We start from the raw sequence: 22391 nt of genomic DNA on the forward strand, positions 1-22391 counted from the left end.
TACGTCACCTATATTGAATACCGATATCGAATCAGTACTGTACGATATATCCTATACCGTCCGATTCAGATCCGTATGGCCTACCATAGTGCATACAAACATCCCTCTTAAGTGGATATTTTGATGGATGTTGTTTAGTTGTGGTCACCACACATGGATGACTGTGATTGGCAAATATAATTGCACCTTAGATATTGCACATCATTCTCATGTGTTGCCACAAATTAGAATTTAACGTTCTCAACCTAGAGAGAGAAAGCGGAAAGGAGGAGGAAAGGAGAAGAAGAAGAGTGCAACCTACAATACTTATAAAAGACTTAGAAAAGGAAAATATAGAAAGATGATAATTTTAATTAGAGGAGACTATCTAAGGACTCTAATATTAGTGTCAAGAAACTTATATATAGGGCTGTAAATGAGTTGGGTCGGGTCGACCCGACTCGTCGACCCGACCCGACCCAACTCGAATTTTAGGACCCACGGAGCTGGGTTGGATTCTAAATTTGGACCCATTCTATTTTTCAGGTCAAGTCGGGTCCATCCAATTTTGACCCGGATCTGACCCGACATATTTTTTTGGGTCAGTTTTTTTACTATTCTATGGTGGAACTTTGAATATAAAAATACATAGATTCGGACCCGGATCCGACCCGACCCCTTTTTTTGGGGTCAGTTTCTTACTATTATATAGTGGAACTTTGAATATAAAAATACATAGACTCGGACCCGACTCGGATCTGACCCAAATGACTCGTCTGGTCAAAATTTATAGGCATGGACCCAACCCGACCCGATCCGAATTTCAACCAGATCGAATTTAGGTCCAAAATTAGGACCCAAAAAAAAAATCGGGTCGGATCGGGGTCCCTCAGGACCCGATCTGATCCGACCTATTTGCAGCCCTACTTACATATGACTTATTGTCATATTTGTTGTTTAGATATACTTGCAACCTATATGAGTTGTAAGTAAAATGATTTGGCCAGTATTAAAAAAAAAAATACGAGGACATCTCTCTAAGTTTGGATCAGTTACACTTAGGTCAAAAAAGTTTAAAAAGCATCAATTAGCCACTAATTGATACTTTTTTAGTTTCTTTTTTAATAAGAAACTAAAAAAGATTTTAGAGATTGGTAAACATAATATGAATGCCTTCTTGCAAAAAATAGTAGGCCAAGCCCACACAAGGATAGAGAGGTCATCAAGCAAGACAATTAAAAGCTCTTAAGGAAAATTAGAAAGAAGAGATCACTATATTTATCTACCCAGCACTGCTCCCATATCCAATTAGCAGCATGTTTGACCTCCCAACATCCATGTATAATAACTGCTTTTTTTTTTTTTTTTGCTAAAAAAATGGGGGGAGGGGAGACAATATACTCATACTTTCTCCGACCCATGGTTACTCACGTGTAAGTACGTCACCCCAGCACCAGCATACCAGCAGACCAGAAACGCTCTCACGGAGCGCGTCCAGGCGGCGCGCGTTTCGAACCTAAACCACACTAGTAGAAACAAAGCTCTGTTTCATCTGTGCTACAACCTTGGTAGTTAATAACTGCTTTTAAACTTCTTATGATTACCAGAAAGTCCCAAGCCACTATACTGGATTATCCATGGGATTCCTTCTCTTGCATGGGCCCTTCTTCCAAGTTCAATGCTAAACCCATGCCAAATTTATTGCCTTATAATGTTGCAAGCAATCCAATGCCTTAGATCACATCCAAGACAACTTTAAACTCACCAATGCCCCTCTCTCTCTCTCTCTCTATCTTCTCAGTCCCAGCACACTCCAATCCATCAGCATAATTGCAACCAAATCCAGAAGCCATACTTCAGTTTCAACCATGAAAAGAAACTGATGGCATCTTTTCCACAAACCCATTGATCCAATGGAGTCCACCCCACCACCCAGTCTTCCAGACAAGCTTTCCTCCTATCTCAAATGCCGGGCCATCGACCCAAGAGCCGTCCATGGCCTCTTTCATAAGCTGGGCTGCCTGTGCTCCACTTTCCTCTCCAACAACCTTCTCCATGCATATGTTTCACGATCGATGATCGTCGATGCTCGCAAGCTGTTCGACGTAATGCCCCAAAGGAATGTTGTCACTTGGTCTATGATGATTTCTGGCTTTGCTCAAATAGGTAATCTCAAGGATGCCATCTTTCTGCTCAGAGAAATGCTAGGTAGCAGAATTCCGGAGAGCGAGGACGGAGATGGTCTCCTCCCAAACAAATTCACTTTTGGCAGCATTGTCACGGGTTGTGCTCGTGCTAATGACTTAGGAACAGGGGTCCAAATCCACTGTGACATAATTAAATTCGGAGTCGAGTCTGATACATTTGTGGCAGGTGCACTGATTGACATGTATTCCAAGTGCGGGAAGGTCAAAGAATCATGGAACGTCTTTGATCAGACTCCAAATAAGGATGTAGTGTCTTGGACTGCTATGATCACTTCCTTAGCCAATTGCGGGCAGCATCAATTATGGGATTATGCATTCAAGCTTTTCAAGGACATGATCTGCAGGGGGATTCAGCCAGTTGGCATGACATTTGCTAGTCTGGTCAAGACTTTCAATGAACCTATGAAGCTAAGCCAAGCAAAGCAGGCACATGGATGCATGGTGAAGCTTGGGATTGAAGTGGATGATCTTATGGGAAGTGCTCTGATTGCAATGTATGGGAGGTGTGGGGGAACGGATGAAGTTATTAGACTCTCTGACAGAATAAACCATGATGTGGTTTCACGAACTTCGCTGCTAGTGGCTTACATGCAGAATGGATTTAATGTAGAGGCAATCAATGTGTTCTGTAAGATGATAGAGGAGAAGTTTATGATGGATGTATTTGTGTTCGCAAGTGTAATTGGTGCTTGTTCAATGCTGGAGGAATTAGGAATGGGAAAAGAGATCCATTGTCATGCTCTGAGGAAAGGTTTCACATCAGATGTATCAGTTTGCAATGCTTTAATCACACTATATGGAAGATGTGGTGAAATTAGAAAGGCCCAGAGAGTGTTTCAGTTGATGGGGGATAAGGATATGATCTCTTGGTCAGCAATATTGACATGCCATAGTCAGAATGGTTATGGGGAAGAAGCCCTCCTGTTGTTTAGGCAAATGCTTCAGGAAGGACTGAGCCCACCCATCTTTTGCATCACCAGTGCCATACGGGCATGTTCTACAACAGTGAGCCTTTCGGTGGGTCAGCAGATACACTCAAGGATTGTGAAAATGGAGATTGTTGACAACCTCTCTGTGGAGAATTCTCTTATAACAATGTATGCCAAGTGTGGAAGAATTGAAGTGGCAAAAAGAGTTTTCAACTCCATGACAAATAGAGACATTGTCTCTTGGAATGCCCTAATTGCAGGTTATTCACAGCATGGTTATGAGACAGAGGCTCTAGAACTGTTCAACCAAATGCAGAAAGAAGGTGTTCGACCCAATGGCTATACTTTCACTGGACTATTAGTCTCTTGCAGTCGAGTGGGCCTAATTGCTGAGGGTTGTAGGTACTTCGAACTTATGAGCTCAGAGTATGGATTGGAACCCATAATGGAGCACTATGCCTGTATGGTTGACCTATTCGGCCGTGCTGGTAGGCTTCATGATGCCATGGAGTTCATTGATGCGATGCCCTGGGAGCCAGACCAGTTGGTTTGGGAAGCCTTGCTTGCATCATGCAAGGTCCATGGAAATGTAGAGCTTGCAAACTTTGCGGCAAAAAAGATATTGCAGATGAGACCAGAAGAGCCTTCCCCTTACGTCATATTATCTTGTATTCATGCTTCCATGGGTGTGTGGGATACAAAGGCTCGCTTTCATGCTATGATGAAAGATCAAGGGCTGCAAAAGGAGCCTGGAAGAAGTTGGATTGAAGCCCAGGAGTATTCAGAAGATATATTTAACATGTTGCAAGTTGGAGGATTTTGATGAATAAAGAAACATTTAGGTATATACACCAAAGAGAAGATCACATTGCACAGGGACAGACAGCAAAACCATTATGACATTTACTGGGGCAAAGAGTTAACTAAGAAGTTGGGTTGAAGCCCAGGAGTGTTCAGAAGATGTATTTGATATGTTGCAAGCTGGAGGAATTTGATGAAAAAAGAAACATTTAGGTATAGACACCAAAGAGAAGATCACATTGAATGGGGACAGAGAGCAAAACCATTATGACATTGAACAGGAACAAGAAGTTTGTGTTCTCCATTCTCCGACAAAGGGAAATGTGCCACTGGCAGTTGCCTCACTCGCACTAGAAGATGATCATAGATCACAATCATGCAGATGATCTTGTGCGGTGCGGTATGCAACTATGCAAGATATTAGGTGATCTTAGGTAGCACAATACTACCAAACTGCTGGAGAACTGTTTACAGAGGTGGAGGATTGAGAAACTGAAATCAGTTTCATCATCGAATTAAATGTCTCTATACCAAGACCCTCCTTAACCAGCATCATTCAGAATGTAGATTATAAAGAATTACTTTGGAAAAGATTAGCCTGATAATGTTCTGGACATTCTAGCCTTAGGTAAGGAGCTGACGAGAAAAACGGGTCTCCACGTCTTTTGGTACCCTTTTTATGTCTGAAGAGGCAACAGATTGGTGATAGAAATAACATTGTACAAGGTTACTCTTCCTGTATCGAAAATTTTTGATCCCTTGGTCTCAATGCTAGAAAAATGGATTGGTAATGAAATTTCAAGGTAGAGGACTGCTTTCATTGTACTGCAATAATTTATAAAGGTTTCAAATTACATGAGTAATTTTTCAAATGATTTCTACTCATATTTTACAAACAGAAACAATGTGCTCCAGAAAATCAATATTATTTATGATTATCTCATGCCACCCCCAAATTGTTGGGAAAGGCTGGATGAATATGGTTATGGTTATTCTCCGATCTCCCACATGTAGCTCTCATCTCTGATTCTTTGTCTCAAATTTCAACCAGCAGATTCTTCTCCTTCAGTGATCAACATAACTGATCGCTGAGGTCTCACTATTAGATGGTGAGTAGACTTGAATATCTTTGAAACAATTTATGCAGCTCTATATGCATGTGTGATTCTGGATGGAGCTTGCAGAGGTAACAAGTTCAATGGTGATCATATTGAACCCAACTGCAAAAAAAGTCAGTCACACTGATCTCAGACCGGTTCATCCCTTTGACTCAATTCATTTAAGAGCATAGCATTCTCGGTGAAGAATAACAAGAAGCATTGATAATATCCTTGTGAATTTAAGCCCAAATGTCATCCACATTCTATTTGACATGAACCAGCCATAAGCCCTGTATTTCTCATCTGTGCATTCAATGTCTCCAAAACAGTGCACACTTCTGCTGTTCTTGGCTGTGTTGAATCATCAGAGGAAAAGGCACAGACGTTGTTCTTAATTTCAATCCAACTGCAGCCACGTTGCTTCTGCACTCCTCTCTCTTTCATCAAAACCCTCACTCTTTCAACCTCATCCCATCTACCTGCCTCAGCATGTATGTTTGACAACAGCACATAGTTTGAAGTCTTGTGGGGTTCGAGTTCAAATAGCTTCTCAGCAGCAAAATTCGCAAGCTCTGGATTCTTATGTATCCGGCAAGCCCCAAGTAAGGCACCCCATATACCAGCAGTTGCCTTGATCGGCATTCCCTGCACGAGTTTGAATGCTTCTTCCAATCTCCCTGCTCGGCCAAGCAAGTCGACGACACAGGCGTAATGCTCAGCCACAGGTCTAATTAAGTAGGCTCTGCTTATGGCGTTAAACAAATCTAGTCCTTCATCGACTATTCCTGCATGGTTGCAGGCTGATAGAACACTCACAAAGGTGACCTCATCAGGCCTCACCCCATTGGTCTCCATCTCTTGAAAAAGTGAGACTGCCTCTCTTCCATAGCCATTCAAGGCATAAGCAGCAATCAAAGAATTCCATGAAACAAGATCAACCACTCCCATCTCATCAAAGATTTGCCTCGCTCTCGAGATCCTTCCGCACCTGGCATACATAGCTATCAGTGCATTACCAGCAAACAAATCATCGACATGACCACTTTTCTGGAGAAGTTGGTGGAGTTGCTTCCCGACCTGTAAAGCTGCAAGGTTCGCGCAAGCACTGAGGCCACATGCAAATGTAGACCAATCAGGTTTCTTGCCCTCCTTCCTCATCAACACAAAATACCGAAGTGCCTCTGTATAGAACCCATTTTGAGTGAATCCAGAAATAATAGAATTCCATGAGACTGTATTTCTCTTACTAATTTGTTCGAAAATTCCAACTGCTTCATCCATTCGCCCTTCTTGAGCATACCCTGCGGACATAGTATTCCAAGAGACAACATCCTTTTTTGGCATCTTCTTGAATAATAGCATAGCTTCATCCATTCTTCCACATTGTGCATAGGCAGAGATCATTGTATTCCAACATACAACATCTCGTGTGCTGATTTGCTCAAAAAGTTGATGAGCATCATCCATTCTGTTACTCCGAACATACCCATTGATCATTGCAGTCTGCGCTGCAACATTTTTAAAAGGCATCCTATCAAGCAGTTCCCTCGCATCTTTAAGCTTCCCAACACGAACAAATCCACTAATCATTGTTGTCCAGGATACTGAGTTTCTCTCTGGCATCTCCATGAACAACCTACTAGCCTCTTCTATTTGCAAACTCTGCACATATCCTGCAATCATTGCATTCCAGGAGACCACATTCCTCTCTGGCATTTGATCAAATAGCCTTCTAGCCTCAATGATCCGACCACTCCTGCAGTAACCATTGAGCATCGTCACCCATGAGACAACATTTGGGCAAGGAATCCTTCTAAAGAACTCCAACGCTGTGTCCATATCACCAATTCGAACAAAGCCATCAACCATTAAGTTCCATGAGAATACATCCCTCTCTGGCATGTCCTCAAAAAACTTCAAAGCCAGTCCCACCTGTTCATCCTGCGTGTACCCTGCAAGCACCGAGTTCCATGAAACCAAGTCCCGATACGGCATCTCATTCAATAACTTGATGGCATCTTCGAATCTCCTATTCTTCGCATAACCCGAGACCATTGCATTATAACAAACCGAACTCTTCTCTCCAGGCATTCGATCAAAGAGGCACCTTGCCTTCCCCAATTCCCCATTCCGCGCGTAACAAGAAATCATCAAAGTCCATGAAAAGACGTCCCTTTTGGGCATTCTTTCGAACAATTCGAATGCCTCCTGAACACAGTCATTATGGGAGAATCCGGCAATCATGGTGTTCCATGAAATCAAGTTCCTGAAGGGCATCCGATCGAAGAGACGCCTCGCTTCGGCTATTCTACCATTCTTGGCATACGCCGAGATCATGGAGTTATAGGTCACAGTGTTTCGACTTGTCATTCCATCAAAGATTTTGACGGCTTCTTCGAGTCGGCCGGATCTCGCGAGCTGCGTAAGCTTTACATTTTGATTGAAGACGAGTCTCCCCCTCTCGCCCACGGACTTGAGGGTGGAATTCATTTGGAGGTGAAGGCGTTTGGTCGCTTGTCTAAAGGCAGTAGAGGGTTTCTTTACGTGGGTCCAAAATTTGAAATATAACGGTAAAAAAAGACACTGGGCTGGATTAACGGTAAAGTAAATCTAAGACGCCATGGCTGTCCTTATCATCTTTTGACCCGTCACCGACAAATCTAAATGAATGCTGCCATCTGCTCCCATTCTTAAAGCCTGATGCAGTACAGCTATATTATTTGGCACAACTCACAGACAGACAGACACACACACACACACACACAGAGAGAGAGAGAGAGAGTTATGTCTGAGTCACCATGGGGCCAATGCATCATATTGCTTTGTCTAATTTTAACACTTTGGCAGCCCATAGGGCCAAAGCATTATCATGCTGCTTCTCTAATTTTAACAATGCTAGCAAGCATCCCTATTCCCATTTATGCTCAGCTGCTAAATACATGCTTAAATTGCTGACATTGTTAATTAGGATGTTTCAGTGCCGTGCCAATATCATTGAGCATGGATCCTCTGCAGCGCACTGTTTGCACCGCAGGGTGCTGTGCAGCATTCAATGGTTTCTATCAGACAAGACACTGGACGGTCATTAAACAAGACGGCTTTACATATCATATACGACACATCTTGCCAGACGACAATCTACGTTCTGATAGCAACCATCGAGTGCTGCACTGCACTATATGGTGTTGCACTCCTATGGCTTCATCTACGACAACTACGTGTCCGTGCTTCAGCCTTTATGTTGTCTTTTCTTTTCTGATTTTGTTGGCCATACTTACATCTGTCTATGAAAGCTGCCATTGTACCAAAAAAAAAAAAAAAAAAAATTGTGATCTAGCACTATGGGTTCATATCCATCCTTAGAAAGTTTCTTCTTGGCATCTTTTAGCCCCTTCTATTGGCCGAATTTTCATGATGCAAGCACATGCATGTCTTCTGCAAGTCTCCAAGCTACCAACAACCATCAATTCTTCCAATCTCATTTTTCAGTGAATTCAGGGCCTTTGGCTGTTGAGTGGCATTCACAAAATCCAATGCCTATTTGAGTAATGAACTTGTTTTTCATAAAAATCGACAAATTCAATGAATGTCTAGCGACAAGCACCAATCCTTCACATCTCATTTTTCAGAGTGCTTAAAGCCTATTGAAGAATTAATTTGTTTTTCATGGTCAACAATCAATGAATGTAATACCTTCCAGACCAACAGATGCTTACGAGTCGAGTTCTTATCTCTAGTTCTTTAAGCTTCAACAAGAAGCAGCAGTTCTTAGATTGTTGGAAATACCAAGGACCACACCAGATATCGTGAATGCCTTGCGCTCATCGATCTGTTATGTTTCCCTAAGAAACCTCATCGATGCCGCTAGAGCATAATAAAGAGGATGCATGCTCCCTGAAAGAGCACACCAGAAACTTCAAATTAAATAAAACTTCGAAACAAAGTTGAAAGATGCCACTCCACCAGTTACCATTAATTAGCAAGAACAATACAAATACGAGGATGGCCATCAGCTTCAATCTTTATTAAATTTGTTGTCCACGTAAAAATAAGAAATGAACAGCTCCTACCACCATGTTACATATGTAAAAATAATAAATGAACTGCTCCTACAACCAAATAGATGAATCCTTCTATGCGCCTCATTACCACCACTCTTCTAACTAAAGAGCCATAGATCAAGGAAGAGCTTATAAATTTCGATACAAATAAAGATGGTGCAAAGAGCCATATCAGGAAGCCATAGCCCGTGGCGAACCATAGCCATTCCTATGTTCTTTCTGCCATCTCCATGCAACACCAAGGCTCTCCAGAAGGTCTGTGTGTTTTGCTGTCCAGTTCAATTCACGATTTATCTTGGACGGGTCACTATAAACTTCAGCATAATCGCCGGGACGGCGGCTAAGGTAATCAACCTTAATGTCAACCCCAGTTGCTTGCTTGCATGCTTCCACAAACTCTCTTACTGATCTACCTGATCAGTAATGCAAAATGAAGTTAGAAATTACTGGATAGAACTAATATCCATTTATGGTGACATCTAATTCAAGAGTCTATTATTTAGAAAAGAAAAAAAAAACTTGCAAATAAGAATTTAACAGAAATCTCAATAAAACAAAACTAAGAAACATAAGTACAATGCTCAATAATTATTAAGATATGCAGTCCAGAAGACCACTGGAAATGTAAATGCAAAAAGGAGAGAAGAAAAAATGGCATAAGGGGACCTTTTCCTGTTCCGACATTGTATATGCCAACTTTATTTGGTTCTGCCTTGTCAAGGGCTTTCATATGAGCATCAACAAGATCAGTGACATCAATATAGTCTCGTATACAGGTTCCATCAGGCGTTTCATAGTCAGTTCCTTTAACCTATAAGGCAGCCCACATATCATCAGCAACAAATCTGAACATAATGCCATTTCCTTCTCTGTACAAGTACTTGAATGTTATACACTTAGGAACTCTTGTTTTACTAACAAATTTCACAAGATATGACGGAAGGATTAGAAATAGCAGTATACTGCATCTTTATATGAAGAGAATAAGTAACCACCGTACCTTCAGACCTGGAATAATTCCTAAAGCTGCATCAAAGCATGCACCAGAAATACGTCCATGCTCTCGCAATTCAGGTCTGGGAGCTTCGCCTAGTCTTCCCTCTGGATCAGATCCAATGACATTGAAATATCTGAAAGCAAAAATGTGAACTTAATCTCTATTTTTGTCAATTAGGCAATCAATTTCTTCTTCACATAGGCATCAGATTTAGTGGTTTCATTTATATTTCAGAAGCAACAGACCTTAAAATCATTACGGCCATGTTTGATTTCTTTGAGAAATCCAAAATGATGTCCTCAGACATTTTCTTAGCCTTCCCATATGGGTTAATCGGAAACTGCACACATGCACAGAAAAAATCAGTTCAAAGAACCTAAAATACAAAGCTCAATCTTTCAATGCATGGTTTATCTTATAGACATTCTGCTTCGTATTGTTTGACAATTGGAAATAACTTAAAAGAAAAAAGAGATTTAAGTAACAACACGCTATGATTTCATATTCTTTCTAAAAAAGCTAGATGACTTTAAGCCAATGAAAGGAAAAACTCCAATGCATAATCGATCTGACCAAATACTCAAATAATTTCCTACATAACCTGAGGAGTTTCTTCTGTGATGGGCATCTTTTCAGGCTCTCCATAAGTTGCACATGTACTAGAGTAAATTAGGGTTTTAACACCATAGGCTGCCATAGCTTCTAGCACAGTCAAAGTATTCGATGTTATATTGTGATAGTACCTGTTGAAAAATAGAATATGATAATAAGAAATTAGTAGCACTGATGCTGAATTTCCAACATCTAGATTTATCCACAATAAACAATCAGTTGCAGTATCTCGTGATACTAAAATTAGCAAATTTAAACAAGTAATCAAATCACTAGGGGGAGGTGACAGGTGAAATCATGATGCCAATCCTGAATGCAGCAATAAATTTCACATGCAGTCCAATTTTAAGGATTAGGACCCACAACATATGGAGCATAGAGCATTTCAAACAATTAAAAAGCTTCTAATGCCATGCAACAAGAACAGCCAATCGCTATATGCTTCAACAAACCAATGATCTTCTACAAATAATGTCAAATTTATAAAAAAAAAATGGCTGACAAGAAACTAAAAAAATCTTTTAATTAATCCTAAAAAATAAGCCTGGTGTCTGCAGTTTACAACTAAACAACCATCATGCTGTTTAAAAATATGATAGACAGAATCATGGAGCTTCATTTTGTGGCTCAATCCAATATACCCTCCTCCACCAAATTATAAGGATTGAATGAACCAAACCACCAAATTATAAGGATTGAATGAACCAAAGAAACAATCCATCCCAATTGTTTGCTAACCTTATGATGTCAAATAAACTTCATAAGGAATATAAAAAAAACAGCATACCTAAGAGGTTCTAGCGTGCTTTCACCCACATAAGCCACAGCTGCAAAGTGCATAACAGCATCAATTGCATTTTCCGCAAATATTTGTTTAACCTGAACATTGATTAAAAAGTCAAACTCTTAAGTCCATTCTGGCAACAATAAATTTTTATCAAAAAAAGGATAATCGAAAGGCATGTGATAACATACAGCTTTTGCATCTCCTAGATCAGCATATATAAATTGAAGTCTTCCAGGCTCTGGGAATCGTTCCTGGAGAACCTTAATGGCCCCAATATTTCCCCTAGAAAGATTATCCTGCCATATTTGAATAAGAAAGATTAGTGATTTACAGGAGAAAAGAGTACCTAAGCTTTGATTTAAAACAATAAGAGAGCAGAGAAGAATGAAAAGAAAAAAGAAAGAAAGAAAGATCAATTACATATGCTAATAATAGCGAATTACCACTATAGTCACTCGATATGAGTCCTTTAATAGTCGAAGTGCAGCATGTGAGCCTATATAGCCAGCACCTCCTGTTACTAAGACATGCGTCACCCCACGTTCGTGGATGGAGAACTAAGAAGATGCAAGATCAACCAAATAAGCTATCAGGGAAACATAAAAAAGAGAAGCATAAGACAGGACTTTATATTGCTACCATTCAGGAACAACTTTTATGCAGTCGTGTATTATGACGTCCCTAATATATAATTTAAACAGCTTCTGCTGCTGGCCAAATCCTGGCCTTAGGAAAAAAAAATCTAAGGATGCTTTTAAAATAATTATGCAGCAACTCTAATTGCATAGACGGCAACAAAAGATTAACATACCAAAAGATTCTGATACCAATAGGCACAAGGACAACAGGATGGAGTTAAAATATGTACCGGGCTTATTTCTCTATAACAAGGAGTTTGTTTCAGCACAAGTATGCACATGACTGTCAGAACAGCAGCCACAAGAATTTTATTGAGAAAATGAGGCTTGCGTTTTGGATCGGAGTAGTCCATTTCTGAGAAAGAATAAGAATAATATTAACAAAGAATTCAACCAAGTAGAAGAGACAGCAAAGAATATCCTCATGCTTGCAAATGAAGATGCTCAAAATTAGCTGCTCTTCCCAAGTACTTAACTATACGCGAAAAATACAACGATATCAGTTCTTTTGGAGCACAAACCATAAACAGCTTGAAGAAGGAAATGGAAGAGTAGGTTTCAACCATACAGATATTAAATTTGCAGAAATCATAAAATGTTGGAAGCACTAGAAGCGCAAATTTGCTCGGCTAAAAAGGAAATTAATAAGCGCAAAGGCATCATTAGTCAAAACATGAAAACTCAATTTCATGAAACCAGAATTATCAACTTAGATCAAAATGCAAGTTAAATAGCCAACAACAAACAATAGTAGGGATCAAGCCGAACCTGAAAAGGACCAAGGTCTGACAGACCTAGTCCCAGGTCTGCTCCGGTTGGCTGGTAGCATTCTAGCAAAGTCTCTCAGTCCAATGAAATTGAACACGTCTCGTGAGATAAAACTCCTTCTCCTTTGTGAAGCAAATTTTTAGCCAAACAAAAATCTGTGCCAACAAAAACACCACCAGAGATCAATCCTAGATGTTCAAACTTCAATCTTCAAAAAAGGGGCTTAAGACGCTAAAATCAGAGGTAAAGGCAAAAGCATGCAAATTCCTAAAATAAATTATTAAGATAATCGGACCCTAAAATTTCAATTATGGAGGAGCCTAAGGCGATTTCCCTAGAGACATCTGCGAAAATAAGAAATAAAAAAAAAAGAATACCAAGAAAATTAGCATGGCCCAGAACCCTTAAGATCTCAAAAAATAATTTTTTTTTAAAAAAAAAAAAAACAATGCAAGCGTCTACGAACAGATCTCACATATGATCATGTTACAGCAGTCAGTAGAAGAGAAAGAAACCATTACATAATTGCCAAAAAAGAGGACACCTGAAAGCAACCAAATAAATTCAGCAACCAAAGTAATTCAAACAATGTCAGCTAAAGCGTAAAGGACACCTGAAAGCAACCAAGTAAGGCATGATCTAATGAAAGAACAAAAGGTCAAAAACGATCACAATAAGTTTCCCCAAAACTCGATTTTTCCAATATAACATGGAACCCAAAACCATACAAAATTAAAAAAAGGCACCACCTTTAACCTCAGTAACACCCCTAAAAGTAAAACCCCATCCAATTCTGCGATCTCCCCAGCAAATAAATGAGTTCCGACAAATATCACAAAAATGAAAGTGAAGAAAGTGAGGGAATAAAAACAAAATTTTAGCGAACCCAGAAGAGAGCAGATCGTGGAACCAAAATCTCATCCCCACAAGGCAATGAAAAAGGTAAGAAATCGTTTAAACTTTCAACATGAGAGGCGAACTGCAGTACCTGGGAACTGGGGAGTCACAGGGGAACAGGGGCGAAGAGATGGAGATATGGGAGGTGGGCGTTGGAACCTCGGCGCGGAGGTCCTTTTGAGGTGTGTGTGTGAGAGAGAGAGAAAAAAAAGAGAGCAAAGGAATTGATTCCGCTGGGTTCGCGGCACCTTCTCCATGGTTCATACGACGGCAAATAAATTTCGGAAGCGGGTCCCGCTTTCGTTGTCTTTGGACTTTTGGCATCCCCCACTTTTTTCCTTTTTTATTTAATATTTCTTTCTTTTAATTATTTTCCCATACAATTAAATAAATTGAAACCTGCTGAGCTTAGGTGGCATGATGCATGTCATGGAGTCATCTTCATGTTTTGAACTAACTTTGTATAGAAAAGTTTAGTAATGGGCCCCTTCTCAATTTTTGCCATGTAAGTATTTTACTTATAACTAATTGTGACTGCAATTGGTATTTGGATGGATAAATAGGCGGGATTGCACATTCCATGAATTATATTTGGTCTCTTAAATTCATTCGGAGAATGAGTTTGAAGCTTGTGAGGTTCCTCGATGCGTATATATTCTTATGGTGGCCACAATAACTTGCGATATAATTCATTTTGCTGTTGTTAAATAGGATATAGTTAGTTTAGGAAGCTCCACTTAGATGAATTATGTTTGCGTCGACTCAGATGTTCTTCATCAATTTGCTTTCCCATGACTGATAGTCCCAATGAACTGTGCTTGATGCTTCCTCACCATGGAGATGTGCAACTTTTCATAATTTGAAAGAATCTATTAAGCACTCTCTTATGCATTTTATTGTTTAAGGTATCCTTAAAAAAATATCAAGTTTATTATTGTTATATCCTATTCACAACAAGAAAATGTTTTAGAATCTCACTCGAAAGACTCACCTAATAAACCAGGTATCTTCTTATTGATCCTTATATGCAAACATTTTACAAGGTTGTGATAAAAGGATATATGGTTTTCTTTTTTTGATATTATCATAAAAAGGATGATAGTTGAAGCACAACATCTACAAGGGTACTATTACCTACCTTGTTCGGTTCCCCTTTTTCTTTTTGGTAAAAGTTCTCCGATCTTTTATGTGATATGCGGTTGGTGAAATAAACAAGGGGATGGAGGAGCGTTACTCATAGTCATGTCATTCTACAACACCAAGTCAACATTTGTAGACCACCCTATTATTGGTAAGAAAAATTAGATGTTGATGTTTAGCGTCTTTCCTATTGGAATCTCACTTCGCATGATTGAATATTTTACGCCATATGTACAAAGGCATAACATTTATGAAACATGAAAAATAAAATTTTAGTATATATATATATATATGTATGTATGTATATATGTATGTGTGCATGTACGTATGTATGTGGATAAAAGTTAGGGCTCATAGCCGATATAAGAGAAAGATAGGACTATGATAATCACTTAGAAACATTATATATATATATATATATATATATATATATATATATATATATATATATATATATATATATATATATGTATGTATATATATTATAAGTAAATATTATATTATTTTTTTTCTTTACCTTATATTTGGTTGGGGTTATGAGAGAGAGGATGGATGGCCTTCATCCACCGTTTGATTCAAAAAAATTTAAAAAAGACAAATGAAAAAGAGAGATTGTCCATCCATTTTGGTCCACCAATTTGTACCCTTCTAAATTGGAATGATGTAAGGAAGGAAGAATGAAGCATATAAGAGATGGATTTCTACGTTGTTAAAATTATCCCGTACTAATTTTTTGACAAAACTCTAACACCACTTCTATTTTTCTATTTATATTCACTATTTTTAGTTAACTAGTTGTATAATAATTAATTAACTACTTAAATTAAATTCTAAATTAATTACATATTTATATAATTAATATGTATGAATAAATTAATTCATATATAATTAATTTGTAAAATTATTTATTTAATTATATTTAAGAAAATTTAAATATTATATTATTTATATAATCATAAATTATTAAGATTGTAAGTTTATATATTGCCCCACTTCTTTAGCATAAATAAGTGTCGTAAATCGATAATAATAGTACTTTTGTATCAAAAATATAGTTTAGCAAAAATACCACACAAATATCATCCATCCTTACTTTTATTCCTTCAATTCTTCTGTACTAAATAGAGGAGAAAATTATTTCCACCCATCCTTTTATGTATTATGAAACATATAGGAAGATGAATGGAAGATCCATTCATCCTTTTCCTCATCCATCCTTCCTCCCGTATCCATCCTTCCTCCAATCCATCATTCATACCAAATAGAGGGTAACACGATAATTGGGTATAAGTGATAAATAATGAAGTATCTTACTAGTATCATTATTAAATATCAATTATACAACTATTAGTTATATGTATATAATTGATATGAATATCATTGATACTTGAGAATATTATCTAGCTAAAATAAAAAATATTAAATTTATCTAAATTCATGTTACCATATCAGTTTAGATATTTGATATGAGTTTCTGCTCAGCCATCTTAAAGTTCTTACTTAATGTACAACAAAAATTTAGCTATTGAAGCCTTCTATTAATTATAATTTATTACATTGTTATATTATATTTCAAGAATAATTGGAAAAAAAATGTACCCCACACATCAAGTGAGGTCATTCGACTAATATGTTTATAGTATGTGAATTGAACAGTTTTCTGTATTATTTTTTGTATATCTTTTGCTTTATAAATCTTCTAATGTTAGACACAAGTCATCTTAAACAGCCGACTTTTTGAGCATATGTTCTGCACAAAAAAGAGCACTTGAATCAGAACAATCTATTTCCCATGGATCAACAATTTTTAATGATCCGTTGAAATATTCTTTGGAATTAGAAATCATAAAATAAATTATCATAGTCATATATGTGTCAAAGAAATCTTCTAAGAAAGAAAAGAAAAAAAAGTATAAACGAGATTTACTAATATTTAGTAAGTCAAATGAAAACTTACTAAGTTGAGCTCTCCATTTGCTATGTGGGCACTCGTATTAATAATGTCATTAATATAATATTTTATTTTGGACAACAAGTAGAGTTCTAATACCAGAGAAAAATAGGTCTATAATGATCACTTATTAATAGATACTTGTTATGAATGAGTATTATATTATCTATTATTTTAATGAGTGAGTATAAGTGATGGATAATGAAACATTTTACTATTTTCAATATTAAGCATCAACTATACTTACATGATTAATATAAGCACAGTCGATACTTGAAACATCATCTAGCTATAATGAACAAGTATCATTCTTATACAAACTAATATTACTATATCAATTTAGATATTTAATGAGAGTTTCTGCTTGACCATCATTAAAGTTCATTATCTAATGTGCAACAAAAATTTTGTTACCAAGGTCCTCTATTTACTCTAATTTGCTACATTGCTCCAAAAACAGTTGGAAATGGCGAACTCACATAGATATGCAACCGGTATTATTAATGTTGGTATTGATGATGAGAGTTACTACTCACCTATCATCAAAATTAATTACTCAATGAAGAAATAAAAATTTAGCTATTATAATTTTCTATTGATTTATTATATTAATATATTATAATTTAAAAATAGTCTAAAAAAAGGAAAAAAAAGTATCATGGATCTTATGGGGTATTTACTAGTGTGTGGGTTCTTTAGTGCTCTCAGGGCTCGATGACCCCAATCAGTTATTGTGCCCATGTGAAGGTTCTTTACTCTTTAGTGCACCACATTGCAAATAAATATTAATACCATGGATGGTGATGGCTTGCTTATCTTGAGGGGCGGGTGGATGGCCAGCGCTTCCCTGGTTGTCAAAAGTGGATACCTTGGTGGAACGTTACCAAGCCGGTTGGATAATTCGCTGAATAGTCTCCTGTTTCCTGTCGCTGGACATTTTATTGCATATTTAGGTGGGTTCACTGGACCGGATGCCTCCTGCTTGGATACGCTCGGTGAGAATGCTATCTGATCTAGCTGGCATTCAGGTGGCGCTGGAGTGACGTACTCACACGTGAGGTGACCCATGGATCAGAGAGGATATGAGCAAAAATTTCTACCTGCATCGAACATTCTCTGGTGGAAGAGGGGTCCAGTAAAAGCTGCTACATGGGTGAGGTTTCCTCTTCTCTCTCCTATTTCTTAGCAAAAAAAAAAAAAAAGCATTAAGTTCTAACTTTCTTCTTTTTAAAAAAAAAATTATTTTATTTATTTTAATTTTTCTCTTCTTTTCGAGTAATGAATTTTTGTTTGGCTAAGTTCTGCCTTATATTTGCAGTCCTAGATCCTATCACTTTTTTACATAAAAGAATAACCAGTCTTCTTTCGCGACATTGATCGTTGGATCATACTTCACATGGATCTCGGAGCACTTCAAATTTTTTAATTTATCAGCATAGATCTCAAAACGGTTGTTACATGATTCAATTATGAATTTGTGCCAAAGTAAGATGAATTCTTCTTTCGTGCGAAAGATACAACCCCTATTCCTCTTCGATTGCGTTGTAGAAGATTAAGGTGCAACTCTTGGACAAGTTCCGGTACTCATGATTATTTTATACAATTAAAGAATAATGTAGAATATAGATCCATATAATTTAAAGAGCAATATTTTAAAATAATAAAATATAACAATTTTATATTATATTTAATCTTTTAATAAATTTTAATATTTTAACAAAAAATATTTATCATTTTAACTCAATTCAACCGATCGTCTTGGTGATTACGTTAGTGGCTCAGTGGCCTGACCCTTTAGTAGGACGTGTAGCTATACTTTGTACTAATTTTTATATCATTCAGAACTAATGTATATCTACCGTAGAAAAACTATCGATACAATGCTCTTGTTTTCTTAACTTAAAGTCCTTAAATTAACTTAACAATAAGTTATTGTTCTTACTTAAGTTAGGGACTTCTAAGTAATTCCACAATGACCGAGTGTAAAAATTATCATACTTATTAAACCCCAATTAAAATCCAAACTTGGATCAATTGGTCCGACCAAATTATTCTAAAAATATATTTGAAAACAAAAAATATAGAAAAACTAGATTCAATACAAGAAAATAATATGCATGATTTTTGATGGATTTTTAAATTTTTATTATTACTCTTTAAAACATATAGATCCACTTATATATTACTCTTTAGTTGTAGGATAGATAAAAATAATCATGAATCATTTATATTTTTTAAATAATGTAAGAAAAATTATACATGTAAAAAATAGTATTGTTGATGTTTTTAATTATTCTAAGCAGTAAAGTTTCAAAAATATAAAATGAATGAAATGAGTACTCATTTTGTAAAAGAAGGGACGATTAAATAATTTTTCTTATTATGAAAAGAGCCAATTATTAGACATTTATAACATAGTATAGTAGTTTAATTTCACATTTATGTGCATCAGGTTATTTTCTGGTGGTTTATATTTTGGTACAACCAAGATATAAACACAGTAAAAAAAAAAAAAAAACTACATACCCGCAGCTTAAGCGAAGGCTTAGGCGCTCCTACAACACCATAACCTAGTGGGAGAACATACGTAAACAAAACTCATGCAGCAAATTTAATGAGCCTAAAAGAAGGGTGGCGGATGGGGGCAGTCAAAAGGAGTAGGGTTTGAAACCAAAGCCTCCGAGGGGCAAAGCCAGCTCGGGGCACCAACTTTCCTAGCCATGCATGCATGCTTCCCTACCAACATTGGGAGGATGATATCTTTAGCTCGCAGGGGCATTCGCAATGGTTGATGCAATGGAGCCTACACCATTTGAAGGAAAGCTGGATGAATTTTTTTTTTAAGAGCAGCTCCATGAATGGATGTCGGATCTGGTGCAGCTTACCTTGTCTGCAGGGCAGAGTTTGATGACCAACCACGCGAGAGACTTGGACCATTGGAGGCATGCATGGTAGCCATAACCACACTCATATCTCTGCCAAAATTGTCGTTTCGAATAGGCGCAACAATAGGAGTCTATAGTAGTAAAAAAAAAAAAATTTATTTGGTTCGCGGGAAAAAAAAATTCTTTACTAGAATATTTTTTTGAAACGTTAATTTTTGAGAATATAATGTCTAAAATTTAATTTTTATATGTTTGATTGATTATAAAAAAATAGCATCTTTTTTCTAGAAAATTAATTTGTTATTTTTTTATATAATTTGGATCATTACTATAGATTTTTTTTTTTTTTTGTAATGCAGTGCACGTTACGTATCTATCAGCACAAATACTATTTTGTAAGTGATAACTTAATTCAGCGCGAGGGTAAAGTAACTGGCCCTCCCTGAGTAAAAGTGAATTGCCAGCAGAGCAGAAGAACCAATGAGATAAAAAGGTAAAATACTCTATATACGTGAGGATGACCCCTTTGTTTTTATTACAAAATATCCATGCATGATTGTTAATTAAAGACTAAAGAATGTCTCTTGGAAGTAGTACCAGTAATAATAGAAAATCGTACCGTCTTGATGCATTGCATTCCGTCATGGCACCGAAATGTTCTGCGCAAAATGACAGAAATCTCGGAATTCCCCCCCCCCCCCGGGGGGGGGCCGCCCCAACACATTTTTTTCTGAAAACTTGATTTCTAGATAATATGTGATACTTAAAAAAATAATTTTTATATATTTAGTTAACAATAAAAAATATATTTTTAAATAATGTATATTTAATTAAATATTTTTTTGAAAAATTTATGTAAAATATTTTCTATTTCCTCAATAAAGGAAAAAAAATCTAATCTCATTCTATTTAAAAATTTAAATTTTTTTAAAAAAATACTCAAATTTCTAATAAATAAAAAATAACTTTTTTACATTGTATCTAAAATTTTCTTTTCAACAAGATATAAAATTTTTATTTTCATAAAAAACTTTTTTTTATTTTTTTAAAAAAAACTCTAACTAGATTTTTTTTATTTTTTTATTTTATTTTTTTCAAACAAATCAGTCAAGCTTTTGCTTCTTTGTTTTCTTGGAAGTGGCCGTATTCCAATTTGTCAACGATTCTGAAAAATTTAAATGAGTCGGCGAGGTTAGATTTGGATCGCAAAGCGCCTGTACCTACCGACGACCTTGGAAATGTACCTAACAGGCTTGCCGATTTTTCCAATCACTTTCCTGCTGTTATCGTGGCAGGATGGCTGCCGGTAGAAGCCCACACGAGGTCGGTAGGCAATAAATTAGCATAAAACGTACAGAGACATGTCTCATGCCCATAAATCCACCCCACTTGCAATTTTAAAACGTTAGATACCCATCCGTAACGCCAATTGGCGGACCTTAGCCTGCGAGATTTACGGTTACCAACCGAGCTCTCACGGAAACGCTGGATTCAGCGGGAGAGAAGCATGTGCGCGGTCTTTGTGCACAGTCTGGTCCACGGAATCATAACTATTTAATTTTGTCCTATTGACCGCAATGATTGAGTCTCGTTCAATTAATTAAAGCTAGCGTCCGATCCCCCAAACTTTTCCTCATTCCACAGCCCTCACCAATGGAGCACCACCCCATATATAATTTCTAGGAAAGTTGCACTACTAAATCTAGAGGGACGAATCACCCTAAAAACACGATCCCAGCCTCAAATTTGCAAACAAAAGGGTCTAACCGTCGAGAGAACAGTCATGTTATACAAAGCTAAGAACCTGAACCTTTTTTTCACACACACACACACACAAAAAAAAAAAAATCCCAGACGCCCTTTTGATCCTCCATCACTTTGCCATGCAGCTTTTGGCTTCACCTAAGATATTTATTTTGCACATCCTCTAGTAGACACTCATCTCATACATATCCAATAATTAAAATTTCCCCTTTTTCCGTAGCTAGGTCCTTCAAATGTAAGGATAGAGTATAGAGACTGAGCAGTTTGAAATTTAGGAACTGAGATCCGGCCACCTTGGACTAGATAAGAGACCAATCAGATCTAGAATAAAATAAAAATCTATCAAACTGAAACTAACCTGTTTATTAAACAGATTAAAAATCCAAACCCAAATCTTTCCAAGGCTGACCTACAGCAGGTTGAATCTAGTTAGTGAGTTAAATCATGTTAAACACTGCCACTGCTGTTGAAATTTCTTTTAAAGACCCATATGAAACACCAAGATATTAGTACACCATGTAACTTGGGTCACCTTTAGCAATCTGCTGGGCTGACAGAAAAGTTAAATCCCGGTAAATGGTTGAAATGTAATCAGTGCTGAACGCAATGGTTGCCGGCTAATTATAGGACTAGGGAATCCATAATTCATCTTGGCAAAAGCTCTTAACCTTATACCAGTCATTTTGCGCACCAGTTTCCCATGTCATGTGGCAGGAAAAATTATATTCAGTAATGCCAAAATCCTGGCAATCTGAGATGGCTAGACATCTTTTGCGAATCTGGCGCTTGCCATCCAAAACAGCACAAATCAACGATAGCTTTCTTGATGAACTATAGAGGACAATATCATGTTTGGCGAACATCTACACCACCTC

The 22391-nt window shown here is 37.2% G+C and overlaps 3 protein-coding genes across 4 annotated transcripts; 1 reads left to right on the plus strand and 2 right to left on the minus strand.

The window, feature by feature from the left end:
• The first annotated feature begins 1892 nt into the window (after positions 1 to 1892).
• Positions 1893 to 3938, plus strand: LOC103709851 (pentatricopeptide repeat-containing protein At3g53360, mitochondrial-like). The gene has a single exon (XM_008795374.2). The coding sequence runs from the start codon at positions 1893 to 1895 to the stop codon at positions 3936 to 3938; it is 2046 nt and encodes a 681-aa protein (XP_008793596.2).
• A 1252-nt stretch (positions 3939 to 5190) lies between these two features.
• LOC103709820 (pentatricopeptide repeat-containing protein At4g02750-like) lies at positions 5191 to 7766 on the minus strand. The gene has a single exon (XM_008795327.4). It carries the CDS (start codon positions 7504 to 7506, stop codon positions 5269 to 5271), a length of 2238 nt encoding a protein of 745 aa, XP_008793549.2. The 5' UTR covers positions 7507 to 7766; the 3' UTR covers positions 5191 to 5268.
• A 1245-nt stretch (positions 7767 to 9011) lies between these two features.
• LOC103709821 (probable UDP-arabinose 4-epimerase 1) lies at positions 9012 to 14016 on the minus strand. 2 transcript variants are annotated; one of them, XM_008795329.4, is made up of 11 exons: positions 13868 to 14016; positions 12880 to 13034; positions 12342 to 12466; positions 11917 to 12030; positions 11662 to 11769; positions 11474 to 11565; positions 10676 to 10817; positions 10320 to 10414; positions 10078 to 10207; positions 9744 to 9888; positions 9012 to 9490 (listed from the first exon to the last, which is right to left on the minus strand). In XM_008795329.4, exons 2-11 carry the CDS (start codon positions 12938 to 12940, stop codon positions 9249 to 9251), a joined length of 1254 nt encoding a protein of 417 aa, XP_008793551.2. In that variant the 5' UTR covers positions 12941 to 13034; positions 13868 to 14016; the 3' UTR covers positions 9012 to 9248. The 2 variants fall into 2 exon arrangements, 1 of the variants encoding a protein (XP_008793551.2); XR_005506527.1 differs by having other exon boundaries at positions 9340 to 9490; positions 9744 to 9946.
• Positions 14017 to 22391: the final 8375 nt, after the last annotated feature.

Source organism: Phoenix dactylifera, chromosome 16 (genome assembly GCF_009389715.1).
Source record: "Phoenix dactylifera cultivar Barhee BC4 chromosome 16, palm_55x_up_171113_PBpolish2nd_filt_p, whole genome shotgun sequence".
NCBI lineage: Eukaryota > Viridiplantae > Streptophyta > Magnoliopsida > Arecales > Arecaceae > Phoenix > Phoenix dactylifera.

Excerpts from the sequence above, each read along its gene's own strand:
- LOC103709820 (XM_008795327.4), bottom strand. The coding sequence starts at position 7,506 with ATGAATTCCACCCTCAAGTCCGTGGGCGAGAGGGGGAGACTCGTCTTC.
- LOC103709821 (XM_008795329.4), bottom strand. The coding sequence starts at position 12,940 with ATGCTACCAGCCAACCGGAGCAGACCTGGGACTAGGTCTGTCAGACCT. Across the intron at positions 12,467-12,879 it reads CAGACCTTGGTCCTTTTCAG|AAATGGACTACTCCGATCCA; the intron begins GTTCGGCTTGAT and ends ATTCTTTCTCAG. Across the intron at positions 10,208-10,319 it reads ATGGCCGTAATGATTTTAAG|ATATTTCAATGTCATTGGAT; the intron begins GTCTGTTGCTTC and ends TTTTGCTTTCAG.
- LOC103709851 (XM_008795374.2), top strand. The coding sequence starts at position 1,893 with ATGGAGTCCACCCCACCACCCAGTCTTCCAGACAAGCTTTCCTCCTAT.